Source organism: Anas acuta, chromosome 23 (assembly GCF_963932015.1).
Source record: "Anas acuta chromosome 23, bAnaAcu1.1, whole genome shotgun sequence".
Classification (NCBI taxonomy): Eukaryota; Metazoa; Chordata; class Aves; order Anseriformes; family Anatidae; genus Anas; species Anas acuta.
This window is the reverse complement of record NC_089001.1, coordinates 4,608,500-4,627,557: the sequence shown is the minus strand read 5'-3', so window position 1 is coordinate 4,627,557 and position 19,058 is coordinate 4,608,500. Positions and strand designations below refer to the sequence as shown.

Genomic DNA, 19,058 nt, shown 5'->3' with positions numbered 1-19,058 from the left:
CCCTTGGAAGAGAACAGGGCCATCAGGAGGTCATTCTAGAGGTCTGGGATGTTCAGACAGGCGCCGTGGGCTCTCCGAAGGAACCTAAAATTAACTCAGCTCAGACTGCTCTGGTAGGGAAAAAACAGTGTCAGCCCATCCGGGGGCTTTCTCCTCTCTGGATATGAAGGTTGGGGCTCAAAACCTTGGGCAGAGACAGCACGGACACCCCTACCCCTCATTCGCCCTTCCTCACCTTCTCGATGCGCAGGGGCCGCCCGTCCTTGTTCCACTTGACCAGCGTGACCGGGGGCTCTGCCTCCACGGGGCAGCGGATGTACCCGTGGATCCCGATGGGGACGTAGATGACGGGGGGCATGTTCACCACGCGGGCAGGATCTGGGGGAGCAGCACCAGGTTAAGACCAGGATGGAGCCCGTCTCCCCCAACACCTGGCTGTATAGGGTCAATATTGCTCGTGCAACAAGAGTCCAAACCCCAAATCTGAGTCCAGATCTCCCGCCAGCTGATATCTTCGGGCTTGCATCCACTGCAACACCTGGCGCTTCTGGGGGGCTTTACTTGAACCCTGTGGGTTCCTACCTGGAGCTCATTAAGAGCTGCACTTCATTAAAAGCTTCATTTAAAAGGCAGCACCAAACACCCGTTCCCACACCCCGAGTGACACCACCCCGCAATGCGCTCTCGCCAGAAGGAAAAAAGGCTGTGGGCAAGCCTGGAGGCGCCTCCCGAGGCGACGACAACGCTTCTGTTCCTCCTGCTGGGTACAGGGAAAACAACTCCAACCCAGCAAACAAAAACTGTTTTAACCCCAGCACCCTAAAACACACCAAGGGCAGCAGCCGAGGCCGAGAAGGGACCCGCGGTCAGGCCGGCGTGAGCCGCTTCCCTCCTATTTGTTTGTACTCGCAGCCCATGCCTAACTGAGGCTGGGTTGCGTGGAAGAATCAGCCACCTCCACCCTTCCAAATAGGATGCAAAAAAGCTTAAAATATGTATCTAACCTCCCCACGTTTCACCACCCACGCAGCAAGACGTCTCGCAATCCTCAAGTCTAGAACGTGTCATTAACAGCGCTTCTAAGAGCTTTTTAATTAAATGCGAGTGGGTTGGAGAGAACCTAGACTTTCTTTAATAAGAAGCTTTTTTAAAAAAAAAAGTTACTTCTAATAAGGAGAGCGAGTATTTCTACAAATCTCGTCTAGACACCAGCAGCACAAGGTTACGGGAAAATCTTAACGGGGCTTACGCTGCGTTGGGGAAGGAAATTGTTTTTTTGGGTGCGGCGTCCCCAAGCTGGGGCAAAGCTCAGGGTAAAACTATGGGGTTGGGATGGAAAGGATGGGTGCCAGAAGGGTGCAGGGCTCAGGATGTGCAGACCCATCCCCTCTGCACTAGAACAAGGGTATCTGCAAGAGAAAACCCAGAGAGGAAGAGAAATCTCATCCTGCAACTGATGGGAATGCGTAAAAGTCAATGAGAAAATTCCTCGTGGCTTCTCCAGCCAAAAAGGGGGCTCAGAACCATTCCGGCTCCAGTTTGCTAAAAGCCTGCCCCAAAGTTAGGGGAAAAAAGACAACGTTCAGGGTTATTAAAGCCTGACACCCGAATTAAGACCCCCTCATTGGTGCTTTTCTGGGGTAAAAGCACCCAAACTCGGGAGCCATGCAAGTTTCCAAAGCTGTGCGCACTGGCTGGGAAACGCAACCCCAACAGCTCCCCAAAGCCTCCAGCTGCCACGGGGCATCCCAGCACTGACCCCATAACCCAGATTAGGGAGCAGCATGCATGGGACCGGCTTAGGAAAATGCAATCAAGGGGTGGGGAGGAGGTAATGGGATAGAGAGGCTCTCTGCAAGATCAGCAAGAACCCTGCCGCCGTCCTCCCGGCCGCATCCTGCCCCTTTTCCCGTGCCCTAAGGGATCATGTAGGATGTCCCAGCCCCTGTGGACATAGGGGTTTTCTCTAGCAGGCAGCTCCCAGCAGTGGATCTATAGTCACAATCTGAAAGGTCTTCAGAAAGCGAGCTCCGAGCCCGCTTTGTTCGAGCCTATCCTTCATAATAAAATAAAATCACTATGGGCTTTTACAGCAGAGCAATATTGCAATTGCAGGCGGCAGAAATTTGGACCATTACTGTCGAATGCCATAGGATGCTGGTGGCACACTACCCATTAAAGCAGGGGGAGCCAGAAAGAACAAGCGTGGGAAGAAACGCTCCTTTCAGCGCCGCTCTCCTCCGTTTGTTTAGATCAGTTACTGCCTGAAATTATTACACACAGCCCTACAAATTCGCAGAAAACCACGTCACGGCAATGAGCCCCCATGACAAATACCGAGAAACGAAGCGGGGATTTGATGTTAAGAGCCCTGACGGGGTGTTTGCAGGGACAAGAAAAGGGAACAGTGCCCTAGGAGCGCCCACGAGATGCCCACCCGTGTTACAAGGAGAGAAATCCCTTCTGCCCAGGGCGGTGGCACCCAGCACGGAGCCACCCAAAAGCTGCTGCCGCCTCAGCCCGAGCCTCCCAGTTCCCCAGTGGGTCATACTGGGATGGCAGCACCTCCAAGCTGGCTCAGAGCCGGGTGTCCCCAGCCCCTTCCAGCAGCTCATCCATCAAAATTCGGCCCCACTGCCCGCACTCACACTGCACCGTCAGGTAGGCGGAGGCGGATGGCGAGCGGCCCAGGCTGTTGCTCGGGATGCAGGTGTATTTTCCAGCATCCTCTGGCTTCACCCGGAAAATGATCAGCGTCCCGTCGATCAGGATCCGCACCCGCAGCTTCAGGTCGCTGCGAGAGACCAGGGGAGGAGAGGTGAGGGGGGGGAGAACGCCGGAGGAGGAGCAGCAGGGAGCGAGGGCAGCCCCGGCACGGGATGAGGGGAAGGCGCCGTCCCAAACTCACTTCTTGAAGTAGACGTTCTCCTCCTCCCAGTACCACAGGTAGGTGAGGTTCCCTGGGTACGCCTCGGCCTGGCAGGTGAACAGCGCATCCTGGGAGATGTTGACCGTGATGTTCTCCGGAGGGGAAACGATGAAGGGTGGGCCTGGGGATGGAGAGCAAGGTTATGGGAAGGTTACGAGCAAGCGTCACCCCTACAGGGACATGGGCTGGAGCCAGCAGCCCCAAAAATACATCCTCCTGTACGTGCCAAATGAGCCATGGGGAACCCCATCCCATGGGATGACGGGGGTGTCCCAAGGGGCACGGTGCTCCTGGGGTCCATCTCTGCACCCTCAGAGCTCCGCTGCCTCTCCCTGGGCACACAAGCTCCCACCTCGCTCAATCCCGAGCGCATTTCCTTGATCTCACCACCCGCAGGAGCCCAGGGAAAAAGAGCAAGCTGCCCAGACGAGCGGTGAGGGGCACAGCTCGCTGCCTGGGCGCACAGCAGAGCGCAGGACACCTCCAGCTCCTCTCTCCGCCGGTAGCTGTTGACCTAATTAAAGGTTGATTTAATAAAAGAGGGAGCCGAGCGCCGAGGAGCGGGAGGCCGGCCATGTATCACCGCTATCTGACGAGGCGCTTTGTGACATGCTCAATCTTTCCCCGCTTTCCAAACAAAACCGAGCTGCAATCAGGGCCCGGCTGCTAATCGGCACAGCTGCTCCAGCAAGCTGACAGCCCGGCCACCGGGGTGCCCCAATTACGTGGCTTTCTCTGCCCTACAAACAGGACACAGAGCACTGGGCACCGGGCGCGGTGCCGGCGAGTCATTTTGGCCCTGGCTTTAGCAGCTCCATCCCAGTCCCCCCCCCCAAAATCTCCTGCCACACCCGTGCTGGGGATGGAGGGGATGCGGGCACACGCCGTGGGGGCCATGCCCATGCTGGCCAGGTGCCCAGCGCAGCCGCTTCCACAGGAAGGCACCGGCCGTAATCCTGCCCCCCGTGCCATCAGATGAGCTGGCAGGCTCTGATGTTATTTAAACGTCTGGGGTTTGGGCTTCATTTCCTTGTTTATTTATTGATGGCGTTTTTAATGGAAGGCTGCAGGCAGCAGGGGTGGCAGCCTGATGCAGCCAAGCCGTGCCGGGGACCAACCCAGGGCTGTGCCACCCACTGCTCGGGGTGCCCACCGTGCCGCGGGGAGGTGGCTGGGGTGCTCCCAGGGATAATTCTGCAGTGGCACAGCCCTAACATCATCCCTGACGCACCCACACGGCCCCAAGCACATCAGGGCACCGTCACAGCCCTCCTTGCCTCCTCCCAAACCCTCATGTCCATTCTTTGATTTATTGCCAGCCCAGGACCAGCACCAGAAGGGGTCTTTGGATCAGCTGGATGCAGGCAAGCCCCTTCCCCATCAACAAAGCGGGATGCACCAGGGCAATCCGCCCTCTCCCATCCCCCAGAACCTCAGAGAGGCAGCACATTCAGTGATTGCCCCTCCAGCCCCCAGGGACACCGAGGATGACCCCACAGGCACCATGCAGGGATCCTACCTTGGACGAGCAGGCGCGTGGTGTGCACGGCCTCCCCCTGGATGCTGTAGGCTCGGCAGGTGTAGGCACCCCTGTCCTCCCGACTGACCGAGAGCACCGTCAGGCTGCCGTCGCTCACCTGGGGGACAGGAGGGGACTTTGGAGCACGTGGGGACCCCACGGGACCCCCCCCGGCACAGGGATGCTCGCTCCCTCCCTGCTTCCTCAAGGGCAGGGAGGGTGGAGATGGAGAGGAGTTGCTGCTGCTGCTCGAGCCGGCTGAGAAATGGGCTTCCCCAACTCTGCAAGACTTCGATATTAATAAACCAACACACGCACTGCTGCTCGACGCCAAGGGGGGAAAAAAAAATAATAAAAAAAAAAAACTCGCAACGTATTCGTCTCCTGCAGGAGTGACTGACGCGCAGCAGACTCCAAACTGCTCCGCTCCTGCCAAATGCGTCACAGCAAGCCGTGCTCTGCTCTGCAAGGAGCAGGGAGCCCCACGGGAGGATCCCTGCCTGCCCCGATCCCACAGGACCTGCTCTGTGTCCCCGGGGAGAAGCCGAGCCCTGTTGCTATCAGGGTCTGGGGACATGCAGGGGGCACAGAAGCCAAGCAGCTCCCCATGGACACAGCACCCACATCCCATGGGCACGGTGAGACCCACGGCCCCACACAAGCCACCAGCCCCAGCCTGGCCCCACAACACTGCCCCATGGCCCCACAAGTGGCCAAATCCCCATCGGGACCCCGAGGACATGGCAAAAAAGGGCTGGGGAGCGTCACCCCCAGAGGCTGCAGCATCCCCCCCCCAGCAAGCGAGAGCCGCGCTCCCAGGCAGGCTCCCTCCCCGCCGCTCACTCTGCCTCATCCTTCTATTTCAATTAGTAACAAATGATTCCTAATTACTCTCATTAGTGCCTGCGCTGATTCCAATGCCTGATTTACCAATTACGGCTCGGGTGGAATCGCTGCCTGGGAGAGGAGTGGGAGCCTCTGGGATGGGAAATGGGTCCTGGGGCGGGGAGAGCCCCCCCTGCCCGAACCTTCCCCCTTCTCCCCCTCATTCCCAAGGCGCAGCCCCCACCCAAAACCCAGAGGGGGTCCAGCAGAGCCCCCAGCAGCTCCACCACCAGAACCCCCCCCCTCCTATGGCCAAGAAGCAGGGAGAAGTGCTGAGAAAGCAACACTGGCTGCAGACACGTCGCAGCTGCCACCGCCACCTTGTCACCCACCCCATCCCTGACTTAAGGGACATGTGGGGGGGTCCATGGGGTGCCACCCCCCCTCATGCACCTACCTGGTACTTGCTGCTGGCGGCCAGCAGCTCTCCCTCCCTCAGCCAGGTGACGATGGGCTTGGGGTTCCCGAATGCCATGCAGGTCAGGGTGACGCTGCTGCCTTCCTTCGCCTCCACGTACTGCGGCGGCGTCTCCGTGAAGGTGGGGGGAGCTGGGGGGCAGAGGGAGACCCCGTCACACCCCCCGGTCCCACGCGCTGTCACCCTCGCAGTGGCACGGTGACGGAGTTGAGGTGGCCACACGCAAGGTGGGGACACCCCCCGAGCCCCCACCTCCCCAAAAAAGGGGCTCTGAAATGCAAACGGGGCTCAGGCTGCGGGGGCAGCAGCATCACAGGGGCTGTCCCCACCGTGCCCTACAGCCCAGAGGTAAGAGGCAGAGCCAAAAACCCTTGGAGGGCACCCCGGGGTGCCAGCCCCTTCTGCACCCTCCTCCCCAGTGGCTCCCTGTGTGGCTTTCCCCCCCGGTTCCCATCACACATTAACTTGCTATTGTCAAAACACGAGAAAACACCGCAGTGCAGATCGAAAGGCTCCTTTCTGATTAAAGAGGCTGGCAGGATTACAGCCCGCCCCTAATTACCAGCAGTTGTTAAAGCCCACTTTCGAGGAAGACAGGTTGGCAATTTAATCTGCTCGGAAAAAAAAAAAAGAATGATATTTTGTGCCTCCCAAAATGATTTTTTTTTTATTTTCCCCCTAAGAAAATTAAGCATCCTATTGTGCCAGGGGGAAAGCCACAGCCCTCCCCCTGAAAGCTGTTTCCTGTGGCTGGAGGATTACGGTTATTGTTTCGTTATTAAACCCCTGGGTGCCCAATAAAGCCCATTTTGAGACCCCTCTGTGCAGGGCCAGGATGCTCGGAGCAGCCTGGGACACTGGAGGCAACACCCAGCAGCTCCCAGGCACCACGGAGCCCTTTGGAGCTGGGCAGGGAGGAGGCTATAAACCCAGCCAGCAGCTCTGTAGGATTTTCATCGAGGCCATCACCACCAGCCATCACAGCTGCCTTCCTTCCCTTTTTCTTTCCCTTTCTCCTCCTCCTCCTTCCTCCCTTCCCAGGCTCTCCAAGCTCACCAGCAGCTCGGCCCCACATCACAGGGGAGCGCACAAGGACGGAGCTGCCGCGCTCCCCGCCACCACGAGCCCTGCTTGCGCAGCTCCTGCCCGCTAATTGGGCTCAATTAGGCAGCTCTGCACCGTGCCGCAGCCCCGGCGTCCCCCCCCAAAGGTTAAATAAATCGCTCAAGGTCGGGCACGGCGGCGGCGAGGAGCCGGCAGCGCCCCACGGCCGCGTCCTGCCTCCAAGCGTGGCTGCCGCTAAAAATAAAGACGTCTCCCGACGTGGAAGACGACAAATTGCTAATTAGCTTAATGCGCAGCGCTAATAAAATGAAAAAGTAATTGGAGTAAATCTGGATTCGGAGAAAACAAAGATTTGATTTTCTGATCTCTTCGTTACGAGGAGATGCAGCCCCAGCCCTGCTTCTTGATGTCTTTCCTTTAAACAAGCTTGGCGTAATTAAACTGCGTGATTGCTAATAAAAGTTTGTCCCTTCTGTAAGCGGAGTTCCTGCTTGGAGCTGGCCTGGACGGCTTCTCATTTGTTTAGGAGGTGCAGATGCAATCTAGGTGCAGCGTGAGTCAGAAATCAAAGGGAAAACCTCCCCAGCCCCATGCAGCCCTGCAGCGATCCTACACCCGGCACGGCTGCGCCGGAGCCCTCTGTCCTCCCTGAACAAGGCATCATCCTAGGGAACGGCCCCAAACCATGGCAGTGACAGTGACAGGGACCTGGCCTTTGCTCCACACGTGCCCTGGCAGTGCTGCCCTGCACCATCTGTGGCTCTGCGGGTGCTGGGTGCCCTCCCGCATCGCCCTCTGCCAAGTCCCAGCCCCGGCAGCCTGTGCGGTCGGGCTTGCCAAACCTGGAGGGCTCATTACCATCCTCGTTACCTATCAGGACTAGAAAGCCACACATGAAATCACACCCTGCAGCCCGGCTTAATGAGCTGCACCATCCTCACACACCACTGTGAAACACAGACCACAGCGCTGCCCCGCAGCAACACAGGGCCCCGCACCACGGGCATGTGAATGGGGTCAGCAAGGGATGGATGCTGATTTTGCCCCCCAAGTCCCAATGTACAAGCATTCCTGCCCTCCTCCTGGCCCCCACAACACACTCATCCCTTATCCATCACCATTCCTGCTCACTCAGCTCATCCCCAGCCCGCTCCCAGCACAATTGTGCTCTCCAAGGGTGCAACATCCCAGAGCATCTTATCCCAGGGGCCATCCCCGGGACAGAGCAGCGACACCAGCGCCAAAAGGGGCTGGATACAGAGCTGCCCACGGACCCCGAGCCCACCCTGTGCCGCCAGCCGGGACTCACCGTTGACCGTGAGGTGCACCCAGCTGCCGTTGTGGAAGGTGTCGTACTGCTGGTCCAGCATCAGCACCTTGCACTCATACCAGCCCTGGTCCTCGGAGCGCACCTGCTCAATGCGCAGGGACGCCTTGTCGTGCAGGCTGGCCCTGCCTGCGGGGGCAGAAAGCAAAACCCATCAGCCCCAAAACCCCACGTCCCACACCGGCTGCCCTAACCCCACAAACACATCCTTGCAGGGGATATCTCAACCCGCTGCAAACACCAAAATCGAGCTCCCCAAGGCAGCAGCACGTTGCGATGGCTCTACCCCAGCGTGCCGTCCCCAGCCCCCAGAGATGCCACCAGCCACACGGGGAGGGTGACACGTGTCGGTGCGCAGCCACGTGGGCTCCGAGCCCTGCCACCTCCTCCTGGCCACCTCCATGAGGAGATGTCCCCAGAGGGGTCCGATCCCGTGCCCCGCTCCCCTGAGCATCCCCCGGGCTCGCAGCTGCTCCGGGGCACAGCGGCAGCAGCCGCCGCCGCCACCACGCGTCACCCTGGGTTTCTCTGCCTCGGTTGCTCCCGTCCCACGCAGCCCAGCTGGCTTCCTAGTGCTGCTGCTTAATTAAAACCAACTGGGTGGAAAGAAAGCGATGAGAGGCAGAGCGCGCGCGCGGTTTCCTATGGAGGAGCAGATTGAGCAGAGCCGCACGCTCGGCGGCACGGCACGGCACCGCTCGCCTCACGGCCCCCCGGCCCCGCATCCCCCAGCCTCACCTGCATACCCCGGGTCGACATGGGGAGGGTAGAACCCGAACTTGATGAAGATGGGGATGGGGACGCCGAACTTGAACCACTCCACCACATAGGGAGGCGGCTGCCCCGTGAGCGGGTGGATAACGTCGCATCCCAGGATCACGCTCTCGCCAGCGCGAGCGGTCACAAACTCGGGCTCCTCCCTCGAGCCGAGGGCACCTGCAAGGGGAGGAAGGCAGAAACCGCGGCTGTTGTAGGGGCTGAGCCTGCTGCCCACCACTGGAACCCCTTGGGAAAACCCAAGCTCCAACCCCAAGGGCTCCCCAACCCCAAAAACCAGAAGCGCACCCACTTGCACGCCCCCATCCTCCCCAAAAGCCACAGGAGCTCGGTGAGCAGGGCCAAGCACCCACAGCTGTGGCATGCCCTGGGATGTGGCCATCCCGCAGAAGCCATTCCAGGTGGCCCAGTCTCTGTCCTTGGGTGTCACCGAGAGCCCCAGGCTCGAAACTCGTCTGCGACTTGTGATTCTGGCACCCCACTTCCCCCCCCCCGGCTGGAGCAATTAAACTCGCTGCTCTCAGCCTTCAGCCAAGGCTCTGCTCCACCCTGGCTGCATCTCCCAGCTCGGCTGCAGCCTGTTATCATCCTGCTCTTTTCATCAGCAGCAAAGCTCGGCACCATCCTCAGCACAGCTTTCAAAAAGGGAGACGGGGAACCAGGGCAGGGAGGTGCCCGGCCCCAAATCGCCGCTCGCCTCTTTCCCACGGCTTCACCCCCTGCAGAAAGGGAGCTCACGCCTTTGAGAGGGGAGCAGCAGCAGTGAGAAAGCACCGGCACAGCCAGCACAAGGAGGAAAAAAAAAAAAAAAAACAGGCTGGGCTTTCAGAGCTCCCTGCAACCCCAAAACATCAATATGATGGAGCTGGGGGGGGGAGCCCGATGCGGCACGGGGCTCCGCAGCAGCTCCACGCACCACCTCACGCCCCTTCCCTTCCTGCAGCACTGCAGGCTGGGGATTCCCGAAACTGCAGATGCGGGGTTTGGGCTGGCCAAGCACCTCTCCTCCGGCGCATCACGGATGGGGGGGGACCCCCTTTTTCCCCAAACATCCGCCAACACCCGGCCACTGCCCGCTCCCAGGGGGATGCTCGGGGAGGGATGCTCTGCTCGGGGAGGGATGCTCGGGGAAGCACGTTCCCACTCCTCCGTGCTGCTCTTCGGGGCCGCCGGTGATTGGCGGCGAGTGACATCACCGCTTCCCCGCCGCGGGAGCCGAGCATCACCGGCTATTTTTGGCTCCGGCACAAGCGCGCACCACCGGCCGCGCCGTACTGTGCCGCCATCCCTCCCGGTGTCCCACGGGATGGAGAGATCCACCGGCTGCACCCAGAGCCCTCTGTGCACCGTAAAGTGGGTGCCCGTGGAGGATGGCAGCCCTCGGCCCTGCATCAGGCCAGGCATCCCCGCTCCCTGCAGCACCGGGTGATGTGGGGAGGGCCGCTCGCAGGCGGAGGGGAGGGCGAAGGCATCGCGCCGCAAGCCGCTCGCCAGGAGCCTTTGCTGCATTGCACGCCCTCTGCTAGCGCTCAGCCCTTGCTGGAGCTCATCCCTGCCACCGGGGTCCTGCCCGAGCAGGCAAGGGGGTGGTGGTGGGGATGGGGCCACCGTGGCCCCCTTCGCACCACCCCGGTGGCACGCTCGCACCTCCCGGGCCTCGTTATCGCTGCATCGCCGATGAGCTCAGGCGTTCGCACCCTGTCAGCAGAGACAGCATCAGCTCTGCCCGGATGGTGAAGAGCTGCAAGGATCCAGCCCAGCACCAACAGCACCACAGGGACCTTGTCAGCACCCCCAGGACCTCGTCAGCACCCCCAGCTCCCCTGCCCTTGCTCCCACCCGCACGTGCCCGGTCGCGGCAGCAGGAGGGGACGGGTACCAGCGCAGCCTTGGGATGCAGCCAGCCTCCCAGCAGGAGCTGAGACGGCACTGGGAGCACTGGGATTCCCCCCCCCCCGGCTGCCCACAGCCCCCCTGCGCCGAGCGGGGACGGCAGCTGTCACGTGCAGCTCAAGAGCATCCAAGGACAGCGCTCGCCCTGCCTCCCCGGCGCGGGCGGCTGTCTCGGCCCAGCAGGTCCCCAGCACCCCGCCGGGTGCCGCAGCACCATCCCCGACCTTCCAAGGGACAGTGTCCCCGCTTTCCACCGGTGACAGAGGACAAAACCTCCCCACCGACCGCTCACCGAGGGAGCAGGAGGCAGCCAGCCTGAACCCCTGTGCTCCCCAGCTCCATCCCCGGCACCCTGCTCCTACCCAAGCCCAGCAGCCCCGAGGGACAGGACAGTTTTCAACTCCTAAAAGCCCAGCAGAGCATCGATGCACACACAGCTGAGCTTGCAGAGACACAAAGCACGCTGCCTGTGAGGGTAACCACTGCCACATGCCCAGACACCACGGGGATGGGCCCTGGGGAGCCCCTGTTTGGAAGCCGCTCGCTCCTGGGTCCCCCAAAGGTGACCCCAAGCAGCTCCCCCCTCACCCAAAGGCCCAGCACTCACCAAACACCCATGGCCTCGGGATTGCAAGCGCCAGAACGTGCGTGGAGGAAAAATAGGTCAGTGCTGGCAGCTCGCAGCGCCGGTGTCCCCTGCACAGGCCGGCGGGTGACGGCACGTGGCTGTGCTCATCCTCACACAGCCAAGGCTGGCCGATGGGCAGCACAGCAAACAAGCCCCCAGCATCCCCCAAATCAGCTCCGCTGCCTCCAGATTTGCACTTTTACACCCAAAATGAAGGTCCCAGACATGGGTTCCCCACTCCAGGGCTGAACGCCAAGGATGGGCACGCAGGAATCCCCTTTGTGTCCCCACTTCCAGAGGGGAATGGGGACAGCACCCAGCTCTGTGCCCATCAGGAAGCAATGGGGCACCCCATTGGGTCACCAATGGGTCAGGGACACGGGCTCTGCCCCTTCCCAACCCACAAACCCAGCCCAGGTGCTGCTCCCGACCCCACCACATTCAGGCTTCCCTCGCCGCCCCAGCTCCTGGAAGCGTATAAATAATGGAGACTGCAGCTTTCCATTAAAAGAAGTGATTCTCACCCTCACATTTGTGGAGAAATGCTTGAAAACAACCCGCAGATGCCAGAAGAAACAGAGCACAAACAGAAAGGGTATTTTTAAACGCGCTTGATTTTCCCAGCCAAGTTCAGGGGGGTTCGAGACTTAACCTGGGGCTTCAAAACGGGGTCAGCAGCGAGCACCACGGCGGGGATGCGAACCCCAAGTGCCCCCCAGGAGCAGCAGCTCACACCGAGCTGGGGGTGCTTCGTAAAGAAAAACAAGCAATCAACAGGCTTCGTCATCAGAGCGGATCCAGGAAAAATAAAAGCACACAGTGTGCCAGGAGGCAGGAATACAAGATGTGGAGGTGGAGTTGAACACATCCCAACGGGAGAGGGAAGGCTGCCATCACGTAAGACGATGCCATCACGGGGCTCCCAACGAGGCTGGGGCCACCCAGATCCGGGCTTTCAATCCCTCCTGTTCCACAAGGCATGAGGCTTGGCTGTAAAATTGGGGGATATCCCTTTGGATGCACCTGCAGGACCCATCCCGTGAAGGATGGGGCCAGCAGAAAGCATCCCAGGGAAGAGCAGGGTCACCCCAAGGACAAGCAGAGGCTGAGGAGCCCTGAAGCAGCCAGCGATGCTGGGCCAGGAGGGGCTGGCACCGGGACACCAGCTGGGGATGCAGCTCTGCAGGGCACGGGATGCACACAGAAGGCAGAAAGCTGCGAGGAGCTGCTCTGGAAACCACCCCGAGAACCAGCCCAACCCTGCAAGCCACGAGCACAGCACCCCCTGTGCACCCAGGGGTGCTCGCAGCCCCCCGGGAACATCTGCCTGTCCCCATCCCTGGGCAGCCACCACGCAGCCTGCTCCCCTTCCCCCAGCTTCAAAGCAGCATCTGCTTTTTTTTCAGCCAGATTCCTGCTTTTTAAACCCGATTTTCCAGATGGACGGACTGCGCCGCACGGAGGTCAAGCGACTCGCCTCAAGGTCACGCAGGGAGAGGCGGCGGCGGCGCGGGATCAGCAGCTTGGCGGCGAGCTCGAACCCCGTCCTGGGGACAAGGGACAGCCCGCGCAGCAGCCGGTGCCATCCCAAACCTGGGTGCTGCCCTACGGCGATGACACCAGTGGGATAATGCCCATCAGCACCCATGGGTGCGCACCCAACGCTGTGCCACCCATTGGGGTGCAGGGATGAAGCACACAAGGTGACCTGCTGGTGACAGCACCGTCCCCATCACCCCATTGCCATCCCCATCGCCCCAGCACCATCCCACCAGGAGGAATCAGAGCCGAGGTGTCCCCGTGCTCAACACCAGCATCTGGGCACCTCCCGGGAGCCATCTCCCAGCAACAACCAGCAGCTCCCCGAGCAGCTGCTGCAGCAGAACAGCCCCGGGGGAGACCTGCTGCTGCATCTGCTGCCCGCACACCCACGGCAGCCCCGCGCCCCGGTGCCACCGCCCCGCCACTGTCACCATCCTCCGGCTCCTAACTCTGGTGCGAGCACTCGGCGTGCTGACAGCCGAGCCGCCCGCCAGCAGCTCCTGAATCACGCTGTTCCTGGCTCAGGCAATCCTCCCACCAATGCCAGCCTCTCCAGCAGGAAGCAGGAGGAACGGAGTTGTTTTTCTGAGGCCAGCTGGTCACCGAGGGCCTCGGGCTCGGGAGATGCCTGCGACAGGGAAGGGAAGGGGGAGAGGCTCCTCCATCCACGCGGGAAGGGACCGCGCCGGCTGCTTGCCCAGCTCCAGGGCCTCACTGCCACCCTCCAGCAGGGAGGTGAATGCTCTGACCTGTCCTGCAGCAGCTCCGGAGGGGAACGCAGGCTTGCAGAGTCCTCCCAGCACGGGGGAAGCCGCATCGTCCATGCCGAAAGGCAACCAAGCCAGAAAAGCATCACCGCAAGAATCCACCGCCGAGCGCCACGGCGCACGTGCCCCTCCCTGCCCTTCCATCCAACAGGTCAAGAGGAGCAAAAAATCCTCCAGGAAATGATAAAAAAAAAAAAAAAAAAAAAGGGAGCTGGGCCAAGCCCCCGCTGGCCAACGCCAGTGCCAAGCCATCCCCTTGCCAGGGAGGCATGGGGAGAGCAGCGGCAGCCCGCGGGATGCGGCACCGCCACGGGTAAGCAAGTATCTCCCCAAGCCAAGGTCACTGCCACAGGCCGGGTGGTCCCCTCAATGGCAGCCTTGCCCAAAACCAAGCCACCCTTCGGCACGCCGTGCCCACGAGCATCTCTGCCATGTCGCACTGGCGGGAGAGGGAGGAAAGCCCCGGTGTCACAGCGCCACGGGAACGCCAGGAGGACGGGCCCCCTCTAAACCTCCCCCTGACACCCACTCCCGACGCGCCCTGGCACGGGCACGTCCCCGCTCTCCTCCCCCAAGCTGTAAGAGGGGATAACGTGCGCTCTCTGAGCGGATTAACGCCTGGAAAGCCCTCAGAGAGCCTCGCCAAGCCAGGGGACTGCCCGGGGACAGCAGGGCTGCAAGGCACCGTGCTTCTGCCCAGCTCTGCGAGGAGGAGGAGGCAGAGGGAGGAAGGGCACCTCTCCCAGCAAGGCACGGAGGGCTGAAACAGAGCCCAGGGGTGTCAAAAACAGCACCGTGTTCAGTGTGCAGAGGGAGATCTCAGCCTGAGAGCATCACCAGCCTGGCAGGACAGCACGCCGCAGCTCTGGCTCGCTCTGCCCGCACACCCAGGGCGCAGTGACTCAGGACGGACACACCACGGGGACAGCACCGCAGCAGAGCCCGGCACGGGGCAGAGCCACGCAGCATGCCCAGGGGACACCCACGGCCACCAGGACACCAGCAGACCCACGGGGCACTGCCACCAGCCAGGCAGCTTGGCACACACTGCAGGCTCCCTCCCCGCAGCCACATCCCCTGCAAACATCATCCCCAGCCGCTGCTGAGCGATGCGGGGTGACAGCCACCCACGTGTGTCCCTGCTTCCCACCCTCACACACGGCTCCCCAGCACCCTACACCCCCACCAGGGTGCTTAGGAAGAACTGGCGGGGGGGGGCACCCCCACCATAAAACCCCTGCTCTCCTGCTCCAGCCCCTGCTTGGGGGTGATGTCTCCGCGCCGTGTCCCCGCGGGGGACGCGCTGGCCCGCAGCGCCCCCTCTCCCGCTGCGCCCACCCACGCATTACTCACGGCACACTCATTCATCACGTACACGCCTCGCCGTACGCGCGCCCCTGCAGCCCACCCTGCCGGGGAGCCCCCAACCCCATTAGGGCAGCCCCATCCCGACCCCCATCCCGCATAAACCCGCGGTTGGGGAGCCCCACGGGTGGGCTGCAGTGCACCCAGGGGTTTGGGGAGGCCGGCAGGGCTGGGAGCCGGTGCTGCAGCAGCAGCAGGAGAGAGGAGGCAGCTCGCAGCTCACCTGCTACCTGCAGGGATGGCTGGGGGCTGGCGGCTGACGGGAGGGAAGGCAGAGCAGGAAAAGCAGGGTGATCCCCTGCTGCTGTCTCCTTCCTGACCTTGGACAACCCTGTGCCTCGCTTTCCCCTGCTTGGTGCTGCATCCACCCTGGGAGGGGAGGAGGAAGGATGGCAGGGACGTGGGGGGGGGGACAAAAATCACCCCCAAAGGCTGCAGAAGGAAGCGCTGACCTCGCCAGGGTACTGCAGGGGAAGCAGAGAGGGCAGGCACTGAATCCCCTCTGCATTTCTCCTCGCTCTCCCAGCCTCCCCTTGCACAGCCCTGCAGAGAAGGGCGAGCTCCGTCCTGCTCCCCAAGGAGGCTGGAAGGAAAAAACGGGGAGCAAGAGACCCCCGGGGGACACGCACCCCCTGGGGACACCCTGCCTGTCCCTGCACCCAGCCAGCCGTGTCCCCAGCGAGGACTCGCCCCGATTAACTTCTTCCAAAGCGAATTTCCGAGCCCGGGGAGCAGACGCAGACACACACACGCAGCATTTGCAGCATCCCAGCGCCCGGAGCCCGAGACCAGCGCAGCTCGGCGCTGTTGCAGGCTGATGTCTCCTAAACTTCCCGACTCGCAGCCGCTGCCCTCTGGGAGGTCACAGCAAAAACGAGCAGCGCCTTCAGGAGATGCGCCCGGCGCAAAGCCCTGGCAGCACACAACCCCTTCATTTATGTTTTTTTTCCTAAAGGAGGGGGGGAATAAAAAGCACCGAGACCCGCACCGCGCCCAGCGCTCGCCATGCACCAGCACCGAGGAAAACCGGCCCCATCCCGAGCCGCAACCAGCCGCAAGCCCCGCACCGCCGGGGCGTGCTCCCCACGGCCCCCCCGCTGCAAAACCCGGCCGCAAAACCCCGCCGCAAGCTGCGGAGCACGGTGCGAGCTCCGGGCGCAACCGGGGCGCAAAACCCCGGCGCAATCCGTGCGCAACCCCCGGGCGCAATCTCCCCGCTCCCAACCGGTGCATGCCAAGGACCCCCCCGCCACCCCTCCGGGTCCCCCCCCGCACACTCACCTTGCACGGGCACCCCGCGGGCGCCGAGCACACTTGCAACCAAAGCGGCCACATACCAAATCATAGTACTACCGGCCCCCGGTGCGCCGCATCTTCCGCCCGCCGGGCGGCCCGGCCGGGGCGGGGCGGGCTTGGCCGGGCCGGGACAGGGCTCCCCGGGGCCGGTGGGGCCGGAGGGGGCGGCTCAGGGCCGGCCACCGGCCGCCGCCGCTGCTCCCATCCCGCCGGTGCCGGTGCCGGTGCCGCACCTGCCTCCGCCGCCCGGCGCGGGGGGCGCAGCCTAACCCCGGCCCCTTTAGCCGCTCGGTGCCGCCCCCGCCGGCCCGCCATTGGCCCGGCCCCCCGGCGGAGTGGGAGGCGATTGGTCGGCCAAAAAAATCCGGGGGGGCCCCCCCGGTTCAAGGTGGGTTGGCTGGTGCGCGCGCGCGCGCGCCCCGCGGGTCCCCCCCCCCCCCTCCTTCTCCGTGCGCCGCAGTCTGGTGCGCAGTGCCCGGGCGGTGCGCTGCGGGGACCGGGCTGCTGCCGCCCGCTGTGTCCCCTGCGTCCCCTCCGTGCCCGAATGTGTCCCCTGCTGCCCCCCCCCCCGGTCCAAATTTGTCCCCTCTGTACCCAGGTGTGTCCCCTCCTGGCCCCAAAGGTGTCCTCTCCGTCCCCAGATGTGTCCCCTATGTGCCCAGATGTGTCCTCCATCGCCAAATGTGTTCCCTGCTGTCCTCCCCGGTCCCCAAATGTGTCCCCTCCTGGCCCCTCCCTCCCCAGATATGTCCCCTCCATCTCCACGTGTCCCCTCCTGTCCCCCAAACGTGTCCCCTCTGTCCCCAGATGTGCCCTCCATCACCAAATGGGTCCCCTGCTGTCCCCAAATCTGTCCCTTTCTGCACCCTCTGTCCCCAAATATGTCCCCTCCATCCCCAAATATATCCCCTCTATCCCCACATGCCCCCTTCTGTCCCCTAAACGTGTCCCCTCTATCCCCAGATGTGTCCCCTCCTGTCCCCCAAATGTATGCCCTTCTGTCCTCCCCCATCCCTAAACGTATCCCCTCCATCCCCACATACATCCCCTCCCGTCCCCCCACCCCCAAATGTGTCCCCCTCTATCCCCAGATGTGTCCCCTCCATCCCCAAACATGTCCTCTCCTGGTCCCAAATATGTCCCCTGCCACCCCCTTGTCCCTAACATGCCACCTGTCCCCTCGTGGTGTCTCCCCCATCTCCAGATGTGCCACCTCGCCCCAAGCAGCGCCGCCTCCCTGTCCCCCTGTGCCACCCTGCCAGCCACCAGCCCTGCCATCTGGCCCTGCCACCCCGCACAGGCCCATATCCCTGCCACCAGCTGTGTGTGTCCCCACGTCACTGTGCTGGTTCAGTGTCACCACCCCGCTGTGCCATCTCACTGTCACCTGTGCCCCAGCCCCAGCTTGGTATGACATGCACCCATCACCCCAGAACCGTCACCATTGGCACCACAGCTCGGTGCCAACGCCTCTGGCACCAGCTGTGCCACCTGCCCACTGTAGCTCGGTCACTGCCACCTGCACTGCCCGTGTCACCTTTGGAAGAGCACAAAAAATGGCAGGAACGGGTCCGTGGGATCCCTCTCCTCTCGGCAAACCTCTGGCAATGAGACCTGGGTGAACAGGAGCGTGACAGTGACAGAAATGGGACACTGAACTTCCCCGGGGTGGCAGGCAGCCTGGGAGGGGACAGCCTGGCACGGCCTTGTCCCCAGCACTCACCAGGTCCTGATGCTCACGCCATCGGGAGAGGATCTGGAAAGAGCTTTGAGCAGCTGCTGCTCTCCCCCTTCTTCTTCCCATGCGTGCCCTAGCGAGGAGGAAAACGAGGGGACACAGGGTCCGAGGAGAGTGGGGAGCATCCCATGACCTGGTCACGGTGACACTGGTGAGCACCGTGGGGGTGGCACCACTGCCCCAGCTCGTGCAGACTTCCCGGCAGTTTGCTTCCCCAGCAAACCCCCTGACCTCCGAAGAGCCTGACTCAGCTCCAAGCCCTCAGGTCTGAAGTGAAAGCTTGCAAATCTGCACGGGAGAGCTGGTGCTGCGCGCTCGGGAGCGAGAGCCCAGCCCATCTGCAAGGGCACCACGCTCTGGTCAGCGTCACCAGATTTTATGGCTTTAGTTGGGCTTCTCCATAATTTGAAAAAAAGAACAAAATAAGCACCGAGGGCATTGATTACACACGCCGATAGATTCTGAGGTGGGAAGCACCAGGAGAGGTGTTTGCCCGTGATGGATGGGGGTGACCCAGCCCCGCACCTCCCCAAGCCGCGCGCCCAACCGTGGCCCCATCATCCATCAAGGAACTGGAAATATGGGCTCGGGTTGGAGCGCGGCTGCCGGTTCACACCCTTGTTTTTCCAGACTAATTTGCTAGTTTTATAAAATCCCTTCCCCACTGTTTTCACACTTCTCTCCCTCTCTATTTATAGCCGGGTTTATTTACATGAGCAGGGCACTCCGTGTACTTTCCCACCGCTCGGCTGTGCCGGAGCCGGGTGCGGGTGAAGGCAGCAGGCAAGGCAAGAAGTGCCCGGACCCCCAGCCCCAAGGGAGCTGCCAGCCCACCTGTGCCCGGGGTCAGACCCAGCCTGGCCATACACACACCTCTACGCCCAGGACATGTCCCTGCAGGGCACAGCA

General features: G+C 62.1%; 1 protein-coding gene across 5 annotated transcripts in view; it reads right to left on the bottom strand.

Annotated features, from left to right (window-relative positions):
- Nucleotides 1-16,685, bottom strand: part of IGSF9B (immunoglobulin superfamily member 9B) — a 51,596-nt gene extending 34,911 nt beyond the window's left edge. For all 5 annotated transcript variants that reach the window (XR_011089605.1, XM_068659152.1, XM_068659153.1 and 2 more), the window contains exons 1-8: nt 16,397-16,685; nt 8,882-9,079; nt 8,126-8,272; nt 5,731-5,882; nt 4,449-4,566; nt 2,909-3,050; nt 2,649-2,794; nt 236-378 (exon numbers count right to left, since the gene is read on the bottom strand). Coding sequence is in view for 4 of the 5 variants with exons in the window: in XM_068659152.1 (XP_068515253.1) it covers nt 236-378; nt 2,649-2,794; nt 2,909-3,050; nt 4,449-4,566; nt 5,731-5,882; nt 8,126-8,272; nt 8,882-9,079; nt 16,397-16,460 (1,110 nt within the window). In the remaining variant the exon portion in view is untranslated. The remainder of the gene's footprint in view (nt 1-235; nt 379-2,648; nt 2,795-2,908; nt 3,051-4,448; nt 4,567-5,730; nt 5,883-8,125; nt 8,273-8,881; nt 9,080-16,396) is intronic.
- Nucleotides 16,686-19,058: the final 2,373 nt, after the last annotated feature.